At 40.1% G+C, this 18,505-nt stretch overlaps 1 protein-coding gene and 1 long non-coding RNA gene across 12 annotated transcripts in view; one reads left to right on the top strand and one right to left on the bottom strand.

Moving 5' to 3' along the window:
• The window catches only part of PDLIM5 (PDZ and LIM domain 5), a 126,232-nt gene that overhangs the window by 20,987 nt on the left and 86,740 nt on the right, over positions 1-18,505 (bottom strand). For 7 of the 11 annotated variants that reach the window (XM_026791998.2, XM_074540933.1, XM_074540932.1 and 4 more), the window contains 4 exons: positions 17,674-17,760; positions 16,751-16,906; positions 15,786-15,917; positions 7,412-7,575 (listed from right to left, as the gene is read on the bottom strand). In XM_026791998.2, the coding sequence (XP_026647799.2) occupies positions 7,412-7,575; positions 15,786-15,917; positions 16,751-16,906; positions 17,674-17,760 (539 nt within the window). The remainder of the gene's footprint in view (positions 1-7,411; positions 7,576-15,785; positions 15,918-16,750; positions 16,907-17,673; positions 17,761-18,505) is intronic. The other 4 variants (XM_074540935.1, XM_074540937.1, XM_074540936.1 and 1 more) reach the window with 2 other exon arrangements.
• On the top strand, positions 64-7,443 carry LOC141729135 (uncharacterized). Its single transcript, XR_012580384.1, has 3 exons — positions 64-171; positions 447-581; positions 7,280-7,443. It is a non-coding gene; the product is annotated as an uncharacterized LOC141729135 (long non-coding RNA).

Below are 18,505 nucleotides of genomic sequence, written 5' to 3'. Positions count from 1 at the left end.
TTTTTCCCTTTTTTAAAAATCCCAGTGTGACTTTGCCCTTGTTAGTCTAACAATAGGTTGTTCCATCGCTGAGCACATGGATAACTGCAAACACTGCTGAAAGGTTTGGAAGACAAAGGGAGAAAGGCGGATAAGCAGCGGTGCCAAAGTCACTTTGACAGAGGTTCTCTGGTGCGTAGCAACAATACAACAGCCTGAACTGTTTAACGCTCACTTAAACATAACATCAGCCTTCATGTAATATCTATAAATAACAATGCTACTTGAAGCAGTGGGAGTGCCAGAACTTCATTTTAAAGTGCTCTAACTCAGTGATTTATACACTGCAATCAAACTACTGTATTATAAATGGAAAATATAAAGCTTCATACGTCCAATTTTCTGACTTTTAGTAATATATTTGTAGTGTAAGAAATCTTCCTGTTCCTTCCCTCAAAACCAAACAGATGGCCGGATGAAGCAACGTGTCTGAAAAGCTCTGCTGTCAGCTCACTGCTCTGGCTGCATGCAACACCCATCCACTCCCAGGCCCGCACGAAATCACACAAGCTCAGTGCAGAATGCTACAGCACAAGCACAAGGTGAGAAAAAAAACAAAACCTCAGAAAACTCCCCCAACAAACGCAAAGTTCAACCCCTGTATTCTGTAGTTGTTTCTTTTGTTTCTCATGAAGTCTTGGAAACACAGTCAGAGCTAAACTCCTTGTGCTGATAAAAGGCAGAACAGGATGAATTAAACCATTATCATGTCTTTAAATGCTGGGTGAAAACTCTGCACCCGTGGAAAATCAAAACAGGTGTCACATTGGCCCCATTTCAACAGCCCCTGCACTAGAGGGACTAGTTCCTGTGTTAGTAACCAGCCTTTCAACTGGAAAGGCTCCGGGTAAATTAGCTGTAAAGCATCTTAATTAAAATGAGTATGGTGGTTTTGGCTCGCTCAGCCTGTCTCCTTCTGATTTGTTACATCACATACCGTCACAAATTTGGCACAACTGGTGTTGCTTTTATCGAAAAAGCGACTCAAGAAGCAAGAGAAAACCAAGTCCTGTACTACAGTGTTGCATTCCTCTGCAGTGACAGTATGGAAACCCATTTGGTAGCTTTCTGCAGATAAGATTTTACCCCCCTTGCTTTTAGTTCCTCTCCTGAACTCGACAGCTTGGCAATGCCTGCAGAGAGCATGTCTGTCCAGTCTCATGTAAATTATCTGTCAGTTTCATGAAGCTGATGTTTAACACTGAATTCCAATAACTGCATTTACCAGAGGAATTCTGACTTTTCATTTGCTGAACAAATATTAGGTATAATTCTTGGATGCCCTACACCTGTGCATCTGAACAGGACACACCACTGCTCTGAGCTGGTGATAGCTAATGGAGAGGAACTGATCTGGTGAGTCAGTCTGTGACAAGAAGTTACTTTTTAACAAATCAAAGACAATCAACATTGAATTTTGGAAGTCAGTGAATGTTCCCACTTGATGTGTGTGAAATAAGCGTAGAGCCAAAAAATCTCTGCATCTCTGTTTAAAGGAACACAAAGAAATATGCATCCGTCCAAGTACTGCAAATAATTCATTTAAGTGCCCAATCTGGTGCATGAATTTGGAAAAACCAAAACATAGGAAAATTGTCAAAGGTCATGTTTGTAACAGAAAAACTGAGTTTCTATTCAGCAGATCTTGTACTGAAGTACAGCAGGTCATTCTGTCCCTGAAAAGCAGGTGGTACATTTCTGCACCATTACTATGATCTGCCCCTTCTTAAAGACCAACATTCAAGTTTTAGAAACACACTAATTTTTTCACTAACTCTACAGGAGTTAAAATTTCATACTGCCATCAAGTTAAGGTTAACATTTATAAACTCTGGTTTCACAATGGGTTTTGCTTGGCTAAGCGACTTCACATTAATTAACTTGTAAGAACAAACTCTTGTGGTTTGCTGTCACATGATGATAATAATAATCTAGATTAGATGAAAAATTAATTACAGTCCATAAACCAGGATCAGAAAGGTTTTGTATTTTGACCTGTCAATCATAACATTTTTATGGAGAAGACTTTCTGCTTTCATAACGGTGACTACATCATGGAGCAGCAACCTTTTGCAATCTTTTTTGGAGAAAAATGGTGGAACAGTTTTGGGACCTATTTTTAACAGAGGCCATACCAACAATGTAAGAATTTGTCTTAACGACTAGCAGTGTTAATCCAGTTTCTTCCCCATATTCAGACCTTGGCCCTCAATGGGCAAGTAGCTCCTTGAGCTCCTATAATTAGTCATGTCTTTAAATTCCTGTTCTACAAAGGAAATAAATTATTATGAGAGGGTCCTAAAAACAAAACTGCAGAACTTGATGATCACTGTGATGGCTGCTTTTTCCATGCAGAAGTATTCCCAAAGCTATCAACTTAACTTACCCAGCCTGTATAGCTTGTAAGATCAACAAAATTGACATAAAGGCTGGTGTAATTACAAACGAAACACAAAAAAACAGAAGTGACAAGGAGGAAAACTGCTGCAGTCCATCCCTCTATGGTACTTAATTCCTTAAGGACTTACTGGCAGTACAAGCATTTTGTGAAGCACAATGTATCTCGGTGCCTTCCTCCCTCTCCACAGCTCCATACTGTTTTTGCCCGATGGCAAAACTCCACAGTTTGATATATAATTTTTATCCCATTTTCTCTACATAAATAAGTAGCAGAATCAGTAGCAAGGAAGGAAACAAAGACTCAAACTGCCAATAGAGCACGATGTCAAGTCATGCCTAGGAACAGGCTTGCATTTTCTTTTGCTTTTAAAATTTTCATATTATTGTGAGAATGAAATATAAAAAAAGAAAATGCAGAAAGAAAGCTATAGATAACTCCAGAGGAGGTAAATTCAAGGCTACCAAGTACACAAAAACAACTTCGAGGAAATAGCAGAATTTTTAAAACGAAGTTTTCTAGGGAGTGCTTTTTATGTGCTTGCAGCCAGTTTCTAAGTGTGTTCCCTCTGCTGAAGGGATCACGTGCTTAACACATGTGCTTGCTCAGGATTAGGCAACTGACAGTTGTGCATATTGCAAAATATGCTGACATTCCCTAGCAGCTCTGCTGGAAGGGGATTATATATCCCAGTGATACCAGGCTGAGAGAGAGCCTGGGAATAAGGGAACTGGCACATCTGAGGAAAGGGTCACTTAAAACATCAGCTTTGAACCCTTCTACCACAAACCTTCCCCATCCCATTCCTCTAACTCAGCTGCAAAGCCCAGGAGGAACAAAGGGCATCGACTGCAGTGAAACTCTCCTTTCCAAGAAGCAAACCAGCCTTTCTGGCCACCAGCTGTATAACAGCTCCCCACAGGCCCCCTGCCATCCCACGGGACCCCAGCGAGCCAGCGGGATGCTGCCTGCCCAGCCCCTGTACTGGAAGGCAGGGTGTGGGACTGGCAGTGCTGTGCCTGGCACACAGGCCCTACGGTCCCCATGCATCAGCAGCTCACCCCCCAGCAACAATTTCAAAAGTGTCAGGTAAGAGAAGGCAATTTCATGTGAGAAATGTAACACTGGAAGTCCTGATTGCTTCTGACCATCACCGATCCTGCTGCACTCTCCCTGAGAACAGTTTGTCTCCTGGACTGACTCCAGCTGGTGTAGCTGTGCTTAGCAGGCAATTACACCGTCTGAGATTGTCCTTGATTTGCCACGGTGCTGTTCACTTCCTTTCAAGTTGCCGTGGAATGTCACGGCACGCTGACAAGCAGCTGCCATCTGTCACCCACGAGGTGGCTTCGTGGCACTGGTGAGTGAAAGCCATTCCCGGGCATGCACTGTGTCCTTGCCCAGGACTAGAAAGGGCTTTGGGGCTCCTTGGGGGTGAACCATGCTATGTAAGTGTAGAGTCATAGTTATCAAATAGAGAATAGCTCACTGCAATGTAGCCAGGATGCTCTGGGTTATTTCATTTTGCAATTTAAAACAATCTTGTAAAAATCTTCTGCCTCTGGTAGGTGAGTAGAGCTTCATAATGAAGCTCAAGAAAAATGAAGTGAGAACTATTATAAATTCCAGTCTGCACATATAACACACAGTATGTTTTCACTTGTTTCAACAATAGAAAAATATTGGAGATTATTGAGCTTCTTACCTGTGCCTTAAAAGAAAGCATGAGGCAGCCACCTCTCTTTTCCTCTAGTAAACCACTGAGGAATCCCATAATATTAGGATTTTGTTCCAAAGAGGAATAAAACCTCTGTAACCAGCATAGTGAACAACATAGCAGCATTCATGGGTACTCCATGACTGGCCCACACAGCCACTGAGGATAATTCAGGCCCAAAGGTGCTATCGTTGTGAGATCCACTTGGATCATGAGACTTCTGCAGAGAGAAACCCAGCCCCTGAAGCATCTCCAGGTGCAGTATCTCAGCCATTCAACTTTGAATCATCATGTGGCCAGGTCATGAAATAGCTCTTACCTCACAACAAAATCCCTGACACCTTCAGGCATCTCTGCACAATCTCAAAAAAGAAAAACCAGCAACAATCAACAAATCACCCCAAACCCCCACAGTGATGCTAAAAAAAAGAAAAAAAAAAAAAAGGTATTCTCTGGTCTATCCAAGAAAGAGATCTTTTCAACTAATAATTGAAAAGATGCTGTCTACCCAAATGACAGACCTCTGAAGTCACACAACTTAATAAAATCACTGGTAATCTTCATGCCACACCATCAATCAGCATCTTACAGCTTTCCCAGGCACAAACAAAATCCCATGACATGCCTGTTTTGCTTTGGAAACAACTTGATGTGAGGAACAATATTCATTGGAAGGGTGAGTGGTATCAGAGCCACAAAACTGTGCTCCCAACACATTTCTGCTATTAATAGCATACCACCATACACTGACATAAGATTGTATCTTCCTTCCAATTATTTCCTAAGGTAGACTTCAGCTATGAAATCAAAGGACTTTTTTAGTCTAAATTTTTTTTCAGCTTATGGCCTATGAAGCCAAATTTTGTTTGGCCCGTGGAGCACTGGAAATTTTACTTTAAGGAAAACTTCATGCTCACAGACTGCAAAGAAACCGCAGAACTGAAGCCCAAGCATTCTCTGAAACACAGTCTTTCTTTTTCTTCAACATCTGACTAATTGTATCAAAACACTCAATTATTGAAACAGTTTTACCTGTCTGACTGCTGCTGCACCTACAGGGGACAAGCACAGACTGGCTTCCCATGGCAGTGGGTGACTCTCTGTGTTCCTAAGGTGCAAATGTGAACTGAAGCTCCTCTGGCATCTGGGACATCGTACTCATCCCACCCTCTTAATTCCTGGGCAGTTGCTGCTCACACGGCTGCATTATCTTCCCTGTACTTCCCAATTTTAGGGAACTCTGAGTCTTCAATGCCTCTTTCTCCTATAGCTTTTATTTCTGGCTCCCCCAATGTTTTCTGGGAGAGGTAACAGCTTTGCTTCTTTGGAACTTAAGCAGTGCATCTCAGAACACTTCATCAAGACAGCACAAAGCTGACATCCTCATGATTGTTTCTTTCCACCAGCTTCTCTACCAGTATGAAGTTTCTAAGTTTTCTTTAAGCTGTTCTGAATCATAACAATCAAAAATTTTCCACCTGGCCTTCCCTCTCACTTGCCTACTTGGTATCTCTGATGAAAAAAAACCAAAATTCACATTATGGAAGAGCATAGGCATAGATTTCCAGACCACTACAGAATCAAGTGTAGTTTAGGTAATCTCTTTAAAACTCTCTTGTTCATAAACATCTTAAAAAAAAGGCTATGTTGAACATTTGACTCCTATTAATACTAGAGCACGCTAGTAGGATGTAGCAGTGAAAGACCTACCAACATACGAAAAATGAGTGTGGTACTACAGAAACTCCAAAATCATGGGTGGTTTCTATGCAAGTTAAATAATTCATCATTTGGTGAGACAAAGTTATATCAACTGTGAAGTACAAACAGTCACTTAGAAAAATGCAGGATTATGACATGCCCACAAAAGCTGGCTTTAAGCACACATGCTACCAAAAAGCTAACTTTAAAAAGTCTTGGGGCTTCTGTTGTTCCTGTTCATTCTGAGGGTTTTTTTTTTCCTTCTAACGCTAGCTAACTCAGAGAAGTCAAACAATGCTAGAATTAAACTGATGTAAATTTTAAGAAGTCTTTACCTTGCCCTCATTAGCAGAGTCACTATTTACCAGGAAAGTACAGCAATGACAGTGCATTGCCATCTTGAGGCTTCCTACAGAACTGCACAGCCCAACCAAAATACAGCAACTTGCTACCAACCACAGCATGCAATCAGAAGTGCCAAAGCCATTATAAAATATGAAGCATTAACACTGTACATTTTTTTCTTTATTTTCATGCCAGAGCTTCTATAGTTCCATTTTGGGCCTGGATATACTTCAAAAGAGGGAAAACCCTCACATAGAGCAAAACCAAACAAACAGAGCTATTTAGCATAATTGATCCTGTCAGAAAGAGAATCAAGACTACTCATCTCATATTAGGAAGAAAAATCTGAAGCTAAAGCCTAATTAATAATACAGATTTCCCAGATCCTTTGAAATTACTACACAAGTTTAATTCAGCACCAAAGACTGATTCAGCTTGAAAAATTACTCCAAGTAACCACTGAATGTAATACCATGAAAACCTAAGAACACAGTTACACATACAAACATATCTGTATCATCTAATAACATAGGAGTGCTCATAAAGAAAACAGAAGAATGCTTTCCAGATATAACACATTCTAGTGTGGGTTCAAAGGTTTAGAAATCACCAAAGTTCATTGAAAGGTAGAAGCTATGTGAATTGTCCTTGTAAGAACTTTTACACAAATTTCTGCAACCCAAACCTATGTAATAATCTGGCAACCTGCTCAAATAAAACCTACAGATGTCAAATACATAAACATTCTAGTGCTTCAGCCTTTTTTATCTTTTTTTTTAAATTAATTAATACTTGTGAAAAGATCACTTGGAAAACACATGTATATGGATAATATTGACATATGTCGATATTCCCACCTGCAATAGCATGGGATATGCTTGAATCTACAGCCACATGGGAAGCACCAAGATGAAACTGTGGGGTGTATATACATATAATTGATTGGTATAAATGCCTTTAATAGAGGTGTGAGGCAAATGATTTTGTTTGTGAAATTAATTGCATCTATGAAGCTACTTACAAAGGGCTACCGGTTTACTAAAATGGCTAAATTGCTTTTTTTTCTCCTCTTTTCCCAGCAAACTGGCCTGTTCTCAAAACCCACAAACAGCCATTGGAAACCTGTTGTTTTTACGCCCAAGGGGAAGTTTGTTTTCCTGAGCCACCCAAAGGCCTTTAGGTGAGCAAGGAAAAGCCTCTCTGGGAGTTACCTGCTTGGCTGGGAGGCTGCCAGCCCTTGGCAGAACCCAGGGGTGCCACAGGCTTGAGGGCTGGGGCAGGTGAGGAGTTGGCAGGAGCAGCTCTCACATCCACGCTGTCCTGGCAGGCAGGGATGCTCCTCGCCGGGGCAGGCTGGGCGGCTTCCAGGGAATCACTGTTCAGAAACCAGGGAAGAGCACATAAATGCCTCTTGCTAGAACAGGAGAACTTGTGAAATGGAGATGGGGAGTGACATTCCCTCACCCCAGGGCAACAATGCAGCACCCACTATCTGTCATCACCAACAATGCTGTGGTAGTTACACCCTCTCTAAGGGTGTAACTGCTTTCTAAGCTGCTTTCTAAGAACTGGACATTTGAGTAAGGTCTGCCAAAGGTCAATAGAGTCAACTAAACCCCTTCACAATTTTCATTTCAAAAGAGTTGTAAGTTTCTTTGGTCATTAAACAACATGCATGATATTTTATATTGCCTCTTTAGAGCACTTTACAGCTGCTTTTATACTTTAAGGGTTGGCAGAACTCTTTTAGCTCTTTAAAAACACACATGATAAAAACTGAACTCAATCACAATCCACATGTAGTGCAAGCAGCCACTAATTACACTGACAGCAAGAACATTTTACATTTCTCACTTGCCTTTGGACAGCTGAAAATAATACTTTAATTTAAAACAGTCAAAGTAGAGGAGTAATTACTAATGAAGATAATTTACAAAACAACAAAAATTAACAACATTGTGAAATACAGCCAAATACATACGTGAAATATCATTCCAAAAACATATTTTGCACAATTTAGAAACCCACTGGTAACACACTAGAAGCCTTGTATTTTTTCTTCTATTGAAGAAAAACAAATTTTCAGCACATGTGCACCATGTGTATTTTCACCAGGGTCATTCCCAGAATTACAGATTGTGCCAAGTTTGTAAAGTAAAAATCCATGAGCTATTTTTACTTTACAAGTGTTGCACATGCACAGCATTACCTTGCCTGTATTACATGCAACAACTCGAACACACCATGAGGCCAAAACAAAGGTTCATAAACTTGATTTTTTTTTTGTCATCTCTAGATTTACAGGGTAATAATTCATGTGCTTAGAATCTTCTTCCAGGTAAGGGATAAAAAAAGTCATTCCCAGTTTGGAGAATAAATCAGAATACTCAGTTTAATGAGTAACAGCTATGGCAATTGCAGGCTTTGATAACCAGCACTGGTGGATTTGCTGTTCGCAGTGTGCACAAGCCCAGAGAAGAACAAACTGAGACCTTGCATTCCATTATCTTCAAATGCTGAAAAGATATTTAAAGACATTTGTGTAACTCAAATGGAGGCAGTGAAGGTGCACGTTATACTCCTTTGAGATTCATGTTCCAAGTCTTTATTACAGGCAGTGGAGATACAGGGCATAAAAGTGTTAATGCAGATTGAAAGAAAAAAGATAGATAAGTACCCTCTGATGTGAAGTAGCAGCAGTGGTTGAAAATGACAAGATAGTTTAGGATTGGCTTCCACAATGAAAAAAGTGCATGTCTGCAATTTCATTGTTACAGAAACATCCTTCTGTACTGCTGAATATATTTGACACATAACCCATCAAACCCAATCAAGGCCAGAGCCCTACTGCAACTTTAAGAATTCCTTGTTAGCACTGTTGATGCTAAAAAAAGAAAGTTTCCTCCTTCTCCATCCAAGAGGCTCATTACTGCTTGTCAAATAACTTTTCAAGTCTAGCACCTCTTCACTGCCTTTGCCTGGAATATATGTCATAAATAATACAAATCAGCAGTCAGAAATAAAAAAAATCCCGCTGACTCAGCAGCTATCTTTTACAAGCAGAGGCTACTCAACAACCAAAAATGATTTCAGACAAGCAGAAATGGTTCCCTCCAGGGAGAAGATGGCAAGGAAGCATCTTGAGGGAAGCCCACAAGGCTCATTGCAATGCTGATTGGAAACTCCACTGTTGCCATTTTTGTGCTCAAATTCCAAGGCTTGTGAATGACGTGGCACGGCAGTTCCTGAAGCAACAGAATGTTGGAGACACTCAGGCTTTCATTCAGAAATAAGGTGAAACCTTAATGATCCCAAACTAAAAGACAATTATAAACCCAGGTATAAGCTACCTCTGATGTTTTTTTATCACCTCTGGAAGTTTACATGCCAGGAGCCTCAAGGAAGAATCTTCTCAAGGGACAAGCCTGAAGCCATTACTCTGACAGAGAGGATGTTACTGGCCTCAGGGCAAAACTTCTGAAAGGTCTTGGACACCCTTTGTATTGCATGTCTGATTCTTCAAAGCAAAAATTGAATAAACTCAAGCCACTAGCTCAGTCTGTTAATTTAACAGGCAGGCTGCCACTGCAGCTTGGCAAGTCTCCACTGTGTGACAGTACCCATCCATGGCTGCCTAAATGAAATAATGCACCTTTTTGCTGGAATTACAGCCTCCAATCAGTTGGCTGCACATGCAATGTTCTCTGCAGAAAAATTTATCTTTGTCTCACTTTCAAAGACGCATTGCACTCTCCCTCATAAGAGGGAGAGTAGCAGCAGCTCTCCCTCATAAGAGGTTCAACCTTTTAAACTAAACTTGAAATTCATGCTGCAAAGTTAACTCCTCAACACTTTACTCCATGTTTTTCCCACACTGAGAAACACTCAAACTCTAGTTATTGTTATCCAGCTTTACAAATAGAGTCATGGATCTTTCCAGAAGCACACTTATTTTCTACAAGTGGCTGTACAATGCCCACAATTCGCCCCACTAGTATTTTGCAACTCACTAAGATATTGTACAATGATGACCCAAGTTTCACCATCTAGAAAATATAGGATTTGAAGAGAAAAAAATATACTGAAATTTAAGAAAATAAATATATTTTAGAATAGAGTTCCCACCTGCTTTTCAGTGTTGTCACCGGGAAGCTGAGGGAGGATGAGAAACCTAATGTATTTACCAAGCTCTGTGTGAACACTTTCTCAGACTTCCCAGCTGACTCTCACAGGTCAGCTTCAGGCCAAGAACATTTTAATGTCAGAACACTTGTGTATTATTAATGACACACCTACCTTTGCCTCTAGCATTAACATTTCCACTATGTTCCATAACTTTTAAACTCCTCCTTCTCCACCTGATGAATACTTACAGCAAAAATCAAAGTTTTCCAAGATAAAAATGATTGCAAACATGAGGCTCATCTCTGCAAGCTAACATTTCCTGCAAGCCGTGAATACTCTGCTGTCAACCTTTGGGCAAGGGGTTTTAACACTGCAATAATCAAGGAATAGTCTGTCAGACTCAGTCTTGTGTCCTGAAAACCCATGAGAATTTAGATTAATAAGCTATGGGAAGATTAATCAAAATAATTCTGGAAGTGTGTTGCAAGGGAAACAGATTGCAAAAACAGCCCAAGAAAAATGTCTGGCAAAGAAGCAAGCCAAAGACACCTCTCTATTTTTCACATATGCTAGCTTATACTTAACAGATACGCCTTAAATTCCATGGAGAACAGCTCCTACCACACAGTGCAGTCTTATTTTATCAAATTAAGTGTGTGTATGGAAAACAAACAAATTCCTGGGGTACCAGTCAGGAGGCTTGAGGCGGACACACTGCTCCAGTGCCAGTGCAAACTTTATTCAGAGCTCACAAAAGGCTCCTCAGACTTACCCAGTCTCCTGGTGAACAAAAGCACCGTGTAAATTGGGGGGGGAAAAACCTAGAAAAAGCGAGTAGTAATTTCTCCTCCTATGATGGAGGAAGTGGGTCCAAGACACACTTGATATAAGCACCAGTTTTTCAGAGACCAGGCTGAATGTACTTCAGAGGCATTTTAAGAAATTTGCACTAGAAAATCCTTTTGAGTGTATTTAGAGGTTTTGATGCTTCTTCCTCCCTCAAAAACCCCAAACCCACAAAAAACCAACCAACCAAAACCAAACAAAACCCCAAAAAACCAAAAACACCCCAAAAAGCCAACCAACAGAAACCCAAGAAAACAAAAAAAAAGAGAGAAGAAAAACACTGGATCTGGAGCTATAAATGCCTAAACCTCCTTCCATCCTTCCACGGCAATTCCAATTCAATGCTGTCCAAAATTTCTTCACACAAACTTTAAAGAAGCTAATAATGGAGATGATATTATAAGCCAAAGGAGGACCTACTAAATAACTGAAAAGGAATTAAGCTCGCTGTCATGTAACTTCTAAGAGCAGTAAGGTGATAATAAGGGCCAAGTCACTTGGACTTTCTCAACCAGGTTCAAGAGATTTGGCTGGACCTTCTCCTCATGCAAGCCCAAGATAGTGGCTATTCATCTGTAAAAACAAGTAGTTGAGCCAGAGCTCAGTCTGGTACATCAGTATTGTACCAATAGTCCTGTGGCTATAAATGATAGCTTAAGTAGCTTTGTTAAACTAACTTGCTCTGCTGTCCAGAACAACTGTGCAAGTAGGGCACAAGTCCCCTGTGGTGTGAGGAAATCAGCTGACAGGACAGGACAGGCCAGGTAGTATCTAAGGGACATCTTTGTTCAGATAGCCAGGAATTCTGTGACCTGGATGTCATTTGTTTATCAAACAAGTCATGTGCTACATTTTGTCCGGTATCAAAATACACAATAGCTGAAAAAATATATACAGGAAACCAGAAGAAGGCAGGTATGAGAATGACAACAAAACTCCATGAACAAGGGAAATACAGATGGCTTTTTGCAAGGGTTTTCTGGTGTAACAATAGCGAAACAGAAGACAAGAAGCACTGAGTGCTGACCTTATCCCTACTACAAGCCCAGTGTTTATATTTCATCTTAACGTAACAGTGCTCCAGTATCTTGCTAAAAAGAAGTAAAACAAAATAAAGTAATAGAAAGAAAGAGCAGAGAAAATCATCTGGGTGGAGGCATTTCTGTATCAAATTACAGGGAGGGAGTATGTAACCCCTCTGTAGGCAGTGCTCTATACACAGAAATAACTCAAAGCACCTTTCAGAGTATATATTCTCTCAGAGTTAACACCAGTGCTCATCTCACAAGGCAAGATTACCATTTTTTAAAGGAATTGAATATAGCAAAGTATCAGGAAGATAAACAAAAAGCCATGCCAAAAACAAAAGGGCTGTCAACACCCATTCTTGCTAGTGTTTCCCAAAATTTCCCAGTGTTTCTGCCTTGAGATTTAATTTTAAGGCAGAGCTCCAATTCTTGGTCATGCAAGACATTAAATACATCATTTCCTGTGGTGCATATGTGTCATTTGTTAGAAAACACGCAAGCCCCATAAACTCAAGGCCATCCCTGTTGCCATTAGGATGAAACACTCAGCTTAGTGCAAGACTGCATAGCTGTTACACACCCCCAAAAAAAGCCCATTACAGAGGAGTCTGGTGGGGAAGAAAACGTGTGGAAGCTCACCACCACTTCAGGGCAGTTAGTAAGTCAGAAAAAGGTCAAGCACTCTGGCAGCAACCCAGTACAGAACAGTTTAAGACAGCCAGCTTTTTGGAGCTGAGACAGTGAAGTGAGAGGGATAAAGGGAAATATATCTGGAAGAACCTTACTGCAGAAGAGAATCAACACCCTGCTTTTGTTATAGCTATAACCTTCCTGAGTCTGTCCCCAGAGATAATGCAAAGAAGCCTAAGCTACCTTGGTAAAATAGATGCATTACCTTTTCATGAAGGTATGAAAGATATAAAAGAGCCAGAGAACTCCAAAGCAGTTTATTACTTGGCTTTCTTGGGTGAGCCAAACAGACCTAGTTCTATCTGAACCAGTTAGTGTACTGCATTCTGTTGTATATTTTCTCTTTAGTTATAGGATGTAAGATTTCAGTTCTCCTTTCTTATCAACTATTTTATTGTGGAATGAAGTGAGCTGCCATTTAAAACAACTTTTCAGCATTACATACATTTACATATCACAGTATGTCACTAGATGGATTTTAATGTAAAGACATTTTAATACCTAGCTTCACACTCAATGGGTGCATTTCTCTCAAATCTACTATTTTTTTCCTGACATAGTTGACTAGTTTTGCTTGATCTTTGCTGAAATTCAGTAACAATATGTAGTTGCTGCCACAACATTTATCTTCTTTTCCTGCATGTTTCTCCAGCCATACAGCAACAGTTGTGGTCCTTTATTCAACGGGACCAGACAGCACAAAGCTTCATTTCTTCAGCTCCATCTACCGGTAACCTCTCCTTCCTTACCAGTGCAGCAGCTCAGGAATAAGCATGTCAATATGGGAACCAGAAATCATTACCTTCATTTGTTCTATGCTGTCTTCAGGACAACACTGGCTATTCCTGCAAAAATCCTTTTTAAAATGCAGTTTTATGCAGAGTGTTCTCAGACTAAATGTACTGCTATATCACATGTCCCAGATTTTAGGTCATATCCTGTTTGGGATGTCCCTAACAGCCAGAAAATTATCATCTTCCTTTAGCACCTTATGTCACAGCCTTGTAGCAGCAACCTGAACAACCAGGATAACCTGGCTACTGCAACAGCTTAAGAGAAAATTTACTTTTCACAAGTTTAAAGGTTAGCTTTAAAAACCCCTAAAAATCCATGCATGTTTATTTCAAGCCTTTCAACTTCAATCTTGATATATATCCAATACTGAAACAGTCTTTTGGGCAGGCTTATATGTCTCTGTACTCCCAGTGTACCTTCTGGCTCCCTGGCACATCTCTCTCCAGCTCTGTCAGCTGGAAGAGAAAAACAGATTAAGCCCCTCCAAAACTGGACCTCAGCTGTGGAAGAATGAAACCAGTTCTCCATTGTTTCCTGCCTTTTTCAACACACAGCCCCATGTACTTGTAAGGGACAGCAATTGAATGGAGACACTCTGGGAATCCCAACACTGAATGCATCTCCAAAAATAAATTTTCAACATCAGGAGAGCTTCCCCCATACAGTGAGCAAACAATGGACAAACAGAAAGCCAGTTACAGATTCAGGAAGGATGAATTAATGTAATAATCTACCTTTACTTGCCATAAACAATGCACCTTAGTGAGTGAAGGAAAAAAAGAAAAGGGAAGTCAGAGAATTTATTTTCACTGTACTAAAGTATCACCAAACAAACACCACACCATAATAAAGTCTTGCTGATGGCTTGGCCTGGGCTTCACCTGTAGTGCACAGACAGGTATCAGAACTCCTCAAGAGGTTTTTTCTTTCAATGCATATATAAAAGGTTTTCTAGTAATCATTCAGTGGCAAAAATAAAATTGGTATTTTAAGTTGTATTATATCACCACAATTCTATCAATGTTCCTTTTTTTAATGTTTTTTAAGTGGATATGCTACAAGTTAGAAATTTTGATACAAACAAAGTTGGTTTTGTGTCTTATAAACTACTATTTCCCCTCCTGGAGGTTAGGGCTACTTTAATCTTCTCTAGAGACTGAGGTCACCTTGGAAGCCATGAAAGAGAAGAAAAAGAACTAATACTTGTTACTCAACATAAGTTCCTACATCAAGTGGATCTCAGGTCTACTTATAGTTGAGCTATATACTTATAGTATATACTTATACTATACTACTTATATACTTATACTATACTACTTACATATACTACTTATATACTACTTATAGTATATCTTAGAGATAAGATACTTCTTATCTCTAGAAGGGTCCAAATCTTGTGAAAATATAAATATGTACAAGAAAACCCATATATTATTTCTTCCTTAGCACAATTTAATACACACTGCCCTGTAAAATAACCAAGAAGATTCCTGCCTGTGCAGCTGAAGTCATAAAATGAGCTTTCCGCTGAAGCAAGCACTAACATTGCTGTGGTCAGGAAAGGAGAACAAACAGTCCTGTGCACTGAACAGAATCAGCACTGGAACAAAGAGCCTAGACAGCAAATAATTTTTAAAACAGTCACTTGCTGGCCTGCATGCCAGTTATTTGATTTCATACATTCAAAGTGAGCTTTAAAAAAATAAACTAACGTGACGCTTAGTTGCTCAAGGAACTGTGGCAAATAATTCACCCACACAGAAGTTCCAAGCCAGGAGCTCTTGTTCTTCTCTGGCTGCCTCTGTAGGGTGATACTGCCTCCCTCAGAGGCTCCCGACACAACACAAGCATCACCATGCATTTAGAGGGCACTTGAAGCCAGTGAGGAAAGGAAACCTCTGCTTTCATATGGGGGACTTGCACAAACACCATCTTCAAGTCCAGGGTGCACAGAGATGAAAGCAGCAGGGTTTGGAGCTGGTAACCTCACGTCAAAGACCAGGACAGGCACAAGCATGCAGACAACAGAAATGTGCTCTGAAGGAGTAGCCAGCTCCCTGTGAGCCCTAAGTGCCAGCCACACAGCACACCTGGACAATACCTCTTGCTCTTTGGCAACTCCAGAGCACCTGTGGACTTCCTGGAGGGCGCGCTGGCCAGCAGGGCAGGCTTTGCGACAGGCGTGATGAGCAGCGCATCCAGCAGCGAGCGGTAGGCACTAGGCTCGTGCAGTCTAGCAGGTGTGCAAAAAGACCCCACAAACAAAGGAGGTGACCACATGAAGCTCAGGAGGGCTGGGACCATGGGCAACCCAAAAGCCCTTATGAAAAGCCTATCTGGAGAAACTGAACCCAGGAAAACTGATGCAGGAATTGTGTCTAAACAGGCAGCCCACAAAGTGGAGGCTGCACAATTCAGGTGAGGCATAAGAAAACCCACTAAGGTGTGAGAAGCGTGTTCTTTGTATATTTTTACCATTAATAAAGTAAAATTTTAAAAAATGAGAAAATGTTTTCATCTTTTTTAGTTTTCTGATTTTGTTTATGCTTTCTAAAGAACATAATTTATTAGCATCTTAGAGCATCTATCTAATTTAGAAATACCAAAATATGGGTATTATTGCCTATTAAAAAGTATTTTACCGATATGAATGGATGATAGAAAAACTTGTCAAAATGTTTGCTCTAAGCAAGCCTTTATAAAAAGCAATGCAGTAAAGATTTAGACGGAACTCAGCAAGGTATTGTTTTCAAGCATCAAAAAGTTCCTCAAAGTTACAGATTATTCTTTGTCACTCACGTCACACAAATGTTATTTACAGTTAATTTACTAACTGAACTGTAAAACAGGTATCATGAGGAACAGAATGGTGGAATTACTCACCAAGTTCAGAGCAGCTAAGCTATAAATATGGCATGGGAGCTTTGGACATATTCTAATGACTTGCCCAGCATTGTGACAGAGCCTATTGATTTCACAACCCTGCCAGGGACCAATTATTCTTGTGTGAACTGGAACCTCCTTAAACCAAACCTATAAAACATTCCTTTTGAAGTTGATGTCTACCTGGCCCGGGCAGCAATAGCAGCAGACACTGCAGCAGCAGCCATGCTCTTAATTTTTGATCTCTGCTCGAAAGGAGAAAGAGCTGGAGGAGGAGAGGGTCCAAGGATCGGCAGATTTCCCGAAGGATCTTCCAGTGTTACTTCTGCAGCACAGAAGCTTTGAGCCAATGCAGGAGAAAACAGAGAAAGTAGGAAAGATTGACAGAGATACAGTACAACACCAGACCACATTAACCACTGGAGAGTTATGGAAGCTTCCAGCTCACAGAGACATCAGGCAATGTGTGAGCGACTTGAATACTAATATAGAGAACAGCAATTTTGATTACACCCACAAATAAAACTATTCCCTCATCAAGTGAGCATTTAGCATCTGTCAGCCTTTAAATTCCTCATCATAGACTGCCTCACATGCCTGGGTCATTCCCACAGAGCCAGGGCCCAGAACTCTCCACATGGATCCATTTAAGTCTCCATGGTGTGGACAGAATTCGCCACGAAGATTATTCACCTTGTCCTCTTTTTTATAATAAACAGTAAACATAGAAAACTGGAATATTTAGTGATATAATTTCTGCAGGCCCACCCTTACAAAATTCAGTGTGTAACCCCCTTTTGTTTTTGTCTACTTATTTTACAGGTGGAAATGCATTAGAACAAAAAAAAAAAAAAAGTGAAAATCCAAAGGTCCAAAATAACTTCAATAATTTCTAACCTCTAACTTGAGTTCTTATTTTAAAATTTCAAGATTATCCACTTGGTGGATAATTGCTGTGTATTTTTTTAAATAACTAGAAAGATGAACAGAACACTCTAAATACCTACAGAACAATATACGATTACCCAGATTTAAATGCAAAACCAGTGCCTGAATACCTTGCTTATACCTAGCAGTCTGCTGTATATATACCTTTAAATATTTACCTTGTATGACTTACAGATGATTTAGACTGAAAGCTTGAGATTTTATTGAAAGAATTTGTTTCACAAGTAGGCAGAGATGCTTCATGCCTGCCCAAAAGCAGTAAGAGAAGAGAAGTCATTAATCAAACACTTATTACACCTCTGCCAATACTAACTAAAGCTCAGGAGTTCATTTAAAATTTTTTCCTAAAGCTATCCTTACCCATGAACAAACAAACAAAACAGGTATGTTTTTTTCAGGTATCCTGTAGTGTTAATTACTGAGTGAAACACTTTCTCTCCCTATTGGTAAACACTTATATTCTGGATGTCGTCCCATCATTACACAAGTTAAAGCTTGTATTCTCCTCCAAAAACTTTGGGCTACTGGATAATTTAAAAACAAACATTTTGTAGCAAGGGTAACTATATTCTCCTCGTGTAACCAACTTCTGCCAACAGAACCCAACTCAATCTCCTATCAATGACTGCTTTTCCTCCTTGATCAAAAGGCTACTTTAATTTTTAAATTATCTTCAGAAGTTTTGCCTAAAAGCTACTTGAATTTCTAATTACTATATAAATTGCCACAGCACTATGAGGGTCAGGAAACCCTTGAGCTGCTCCATCTGGACAGCATCATCATCAAAAAAAGAATCAGGTGAAACTGTATGGCTTTAAATCTAAAGATGCCTTTAGATTAGGTATTAGGATAAAGATGCCTTAGATTAGGTATTAGGAAGGAATTCTTTACTATGAGGATGGTGAGGCACTGGAAAACATTGCCCAGAGAAGCTGTGGACACCCCAACCCTGGAAACGTTCACCTCCAGGCTGGATGGGGCCCCAAGCAA

This window comes from Zonotrichia albicollis, chromosome 5 (assembly GCF_047830755.1).
Source record: "Zonotrichia albicollis isolate bZonAlb1 chromosome 5, bZonAlb1.hap1, whole genome shotgun sequence".
In the NCBI taxonomy this organism is placed as follows: Eukaryota; Metazoa; Chordata; class Aves; order Passeriformes; family Passerellidae; genus Zonotrichia; species Zonotrichia albicollis.
This window is presented reverse-complemented; position numbering and strand designations above follow the sequence as displayed.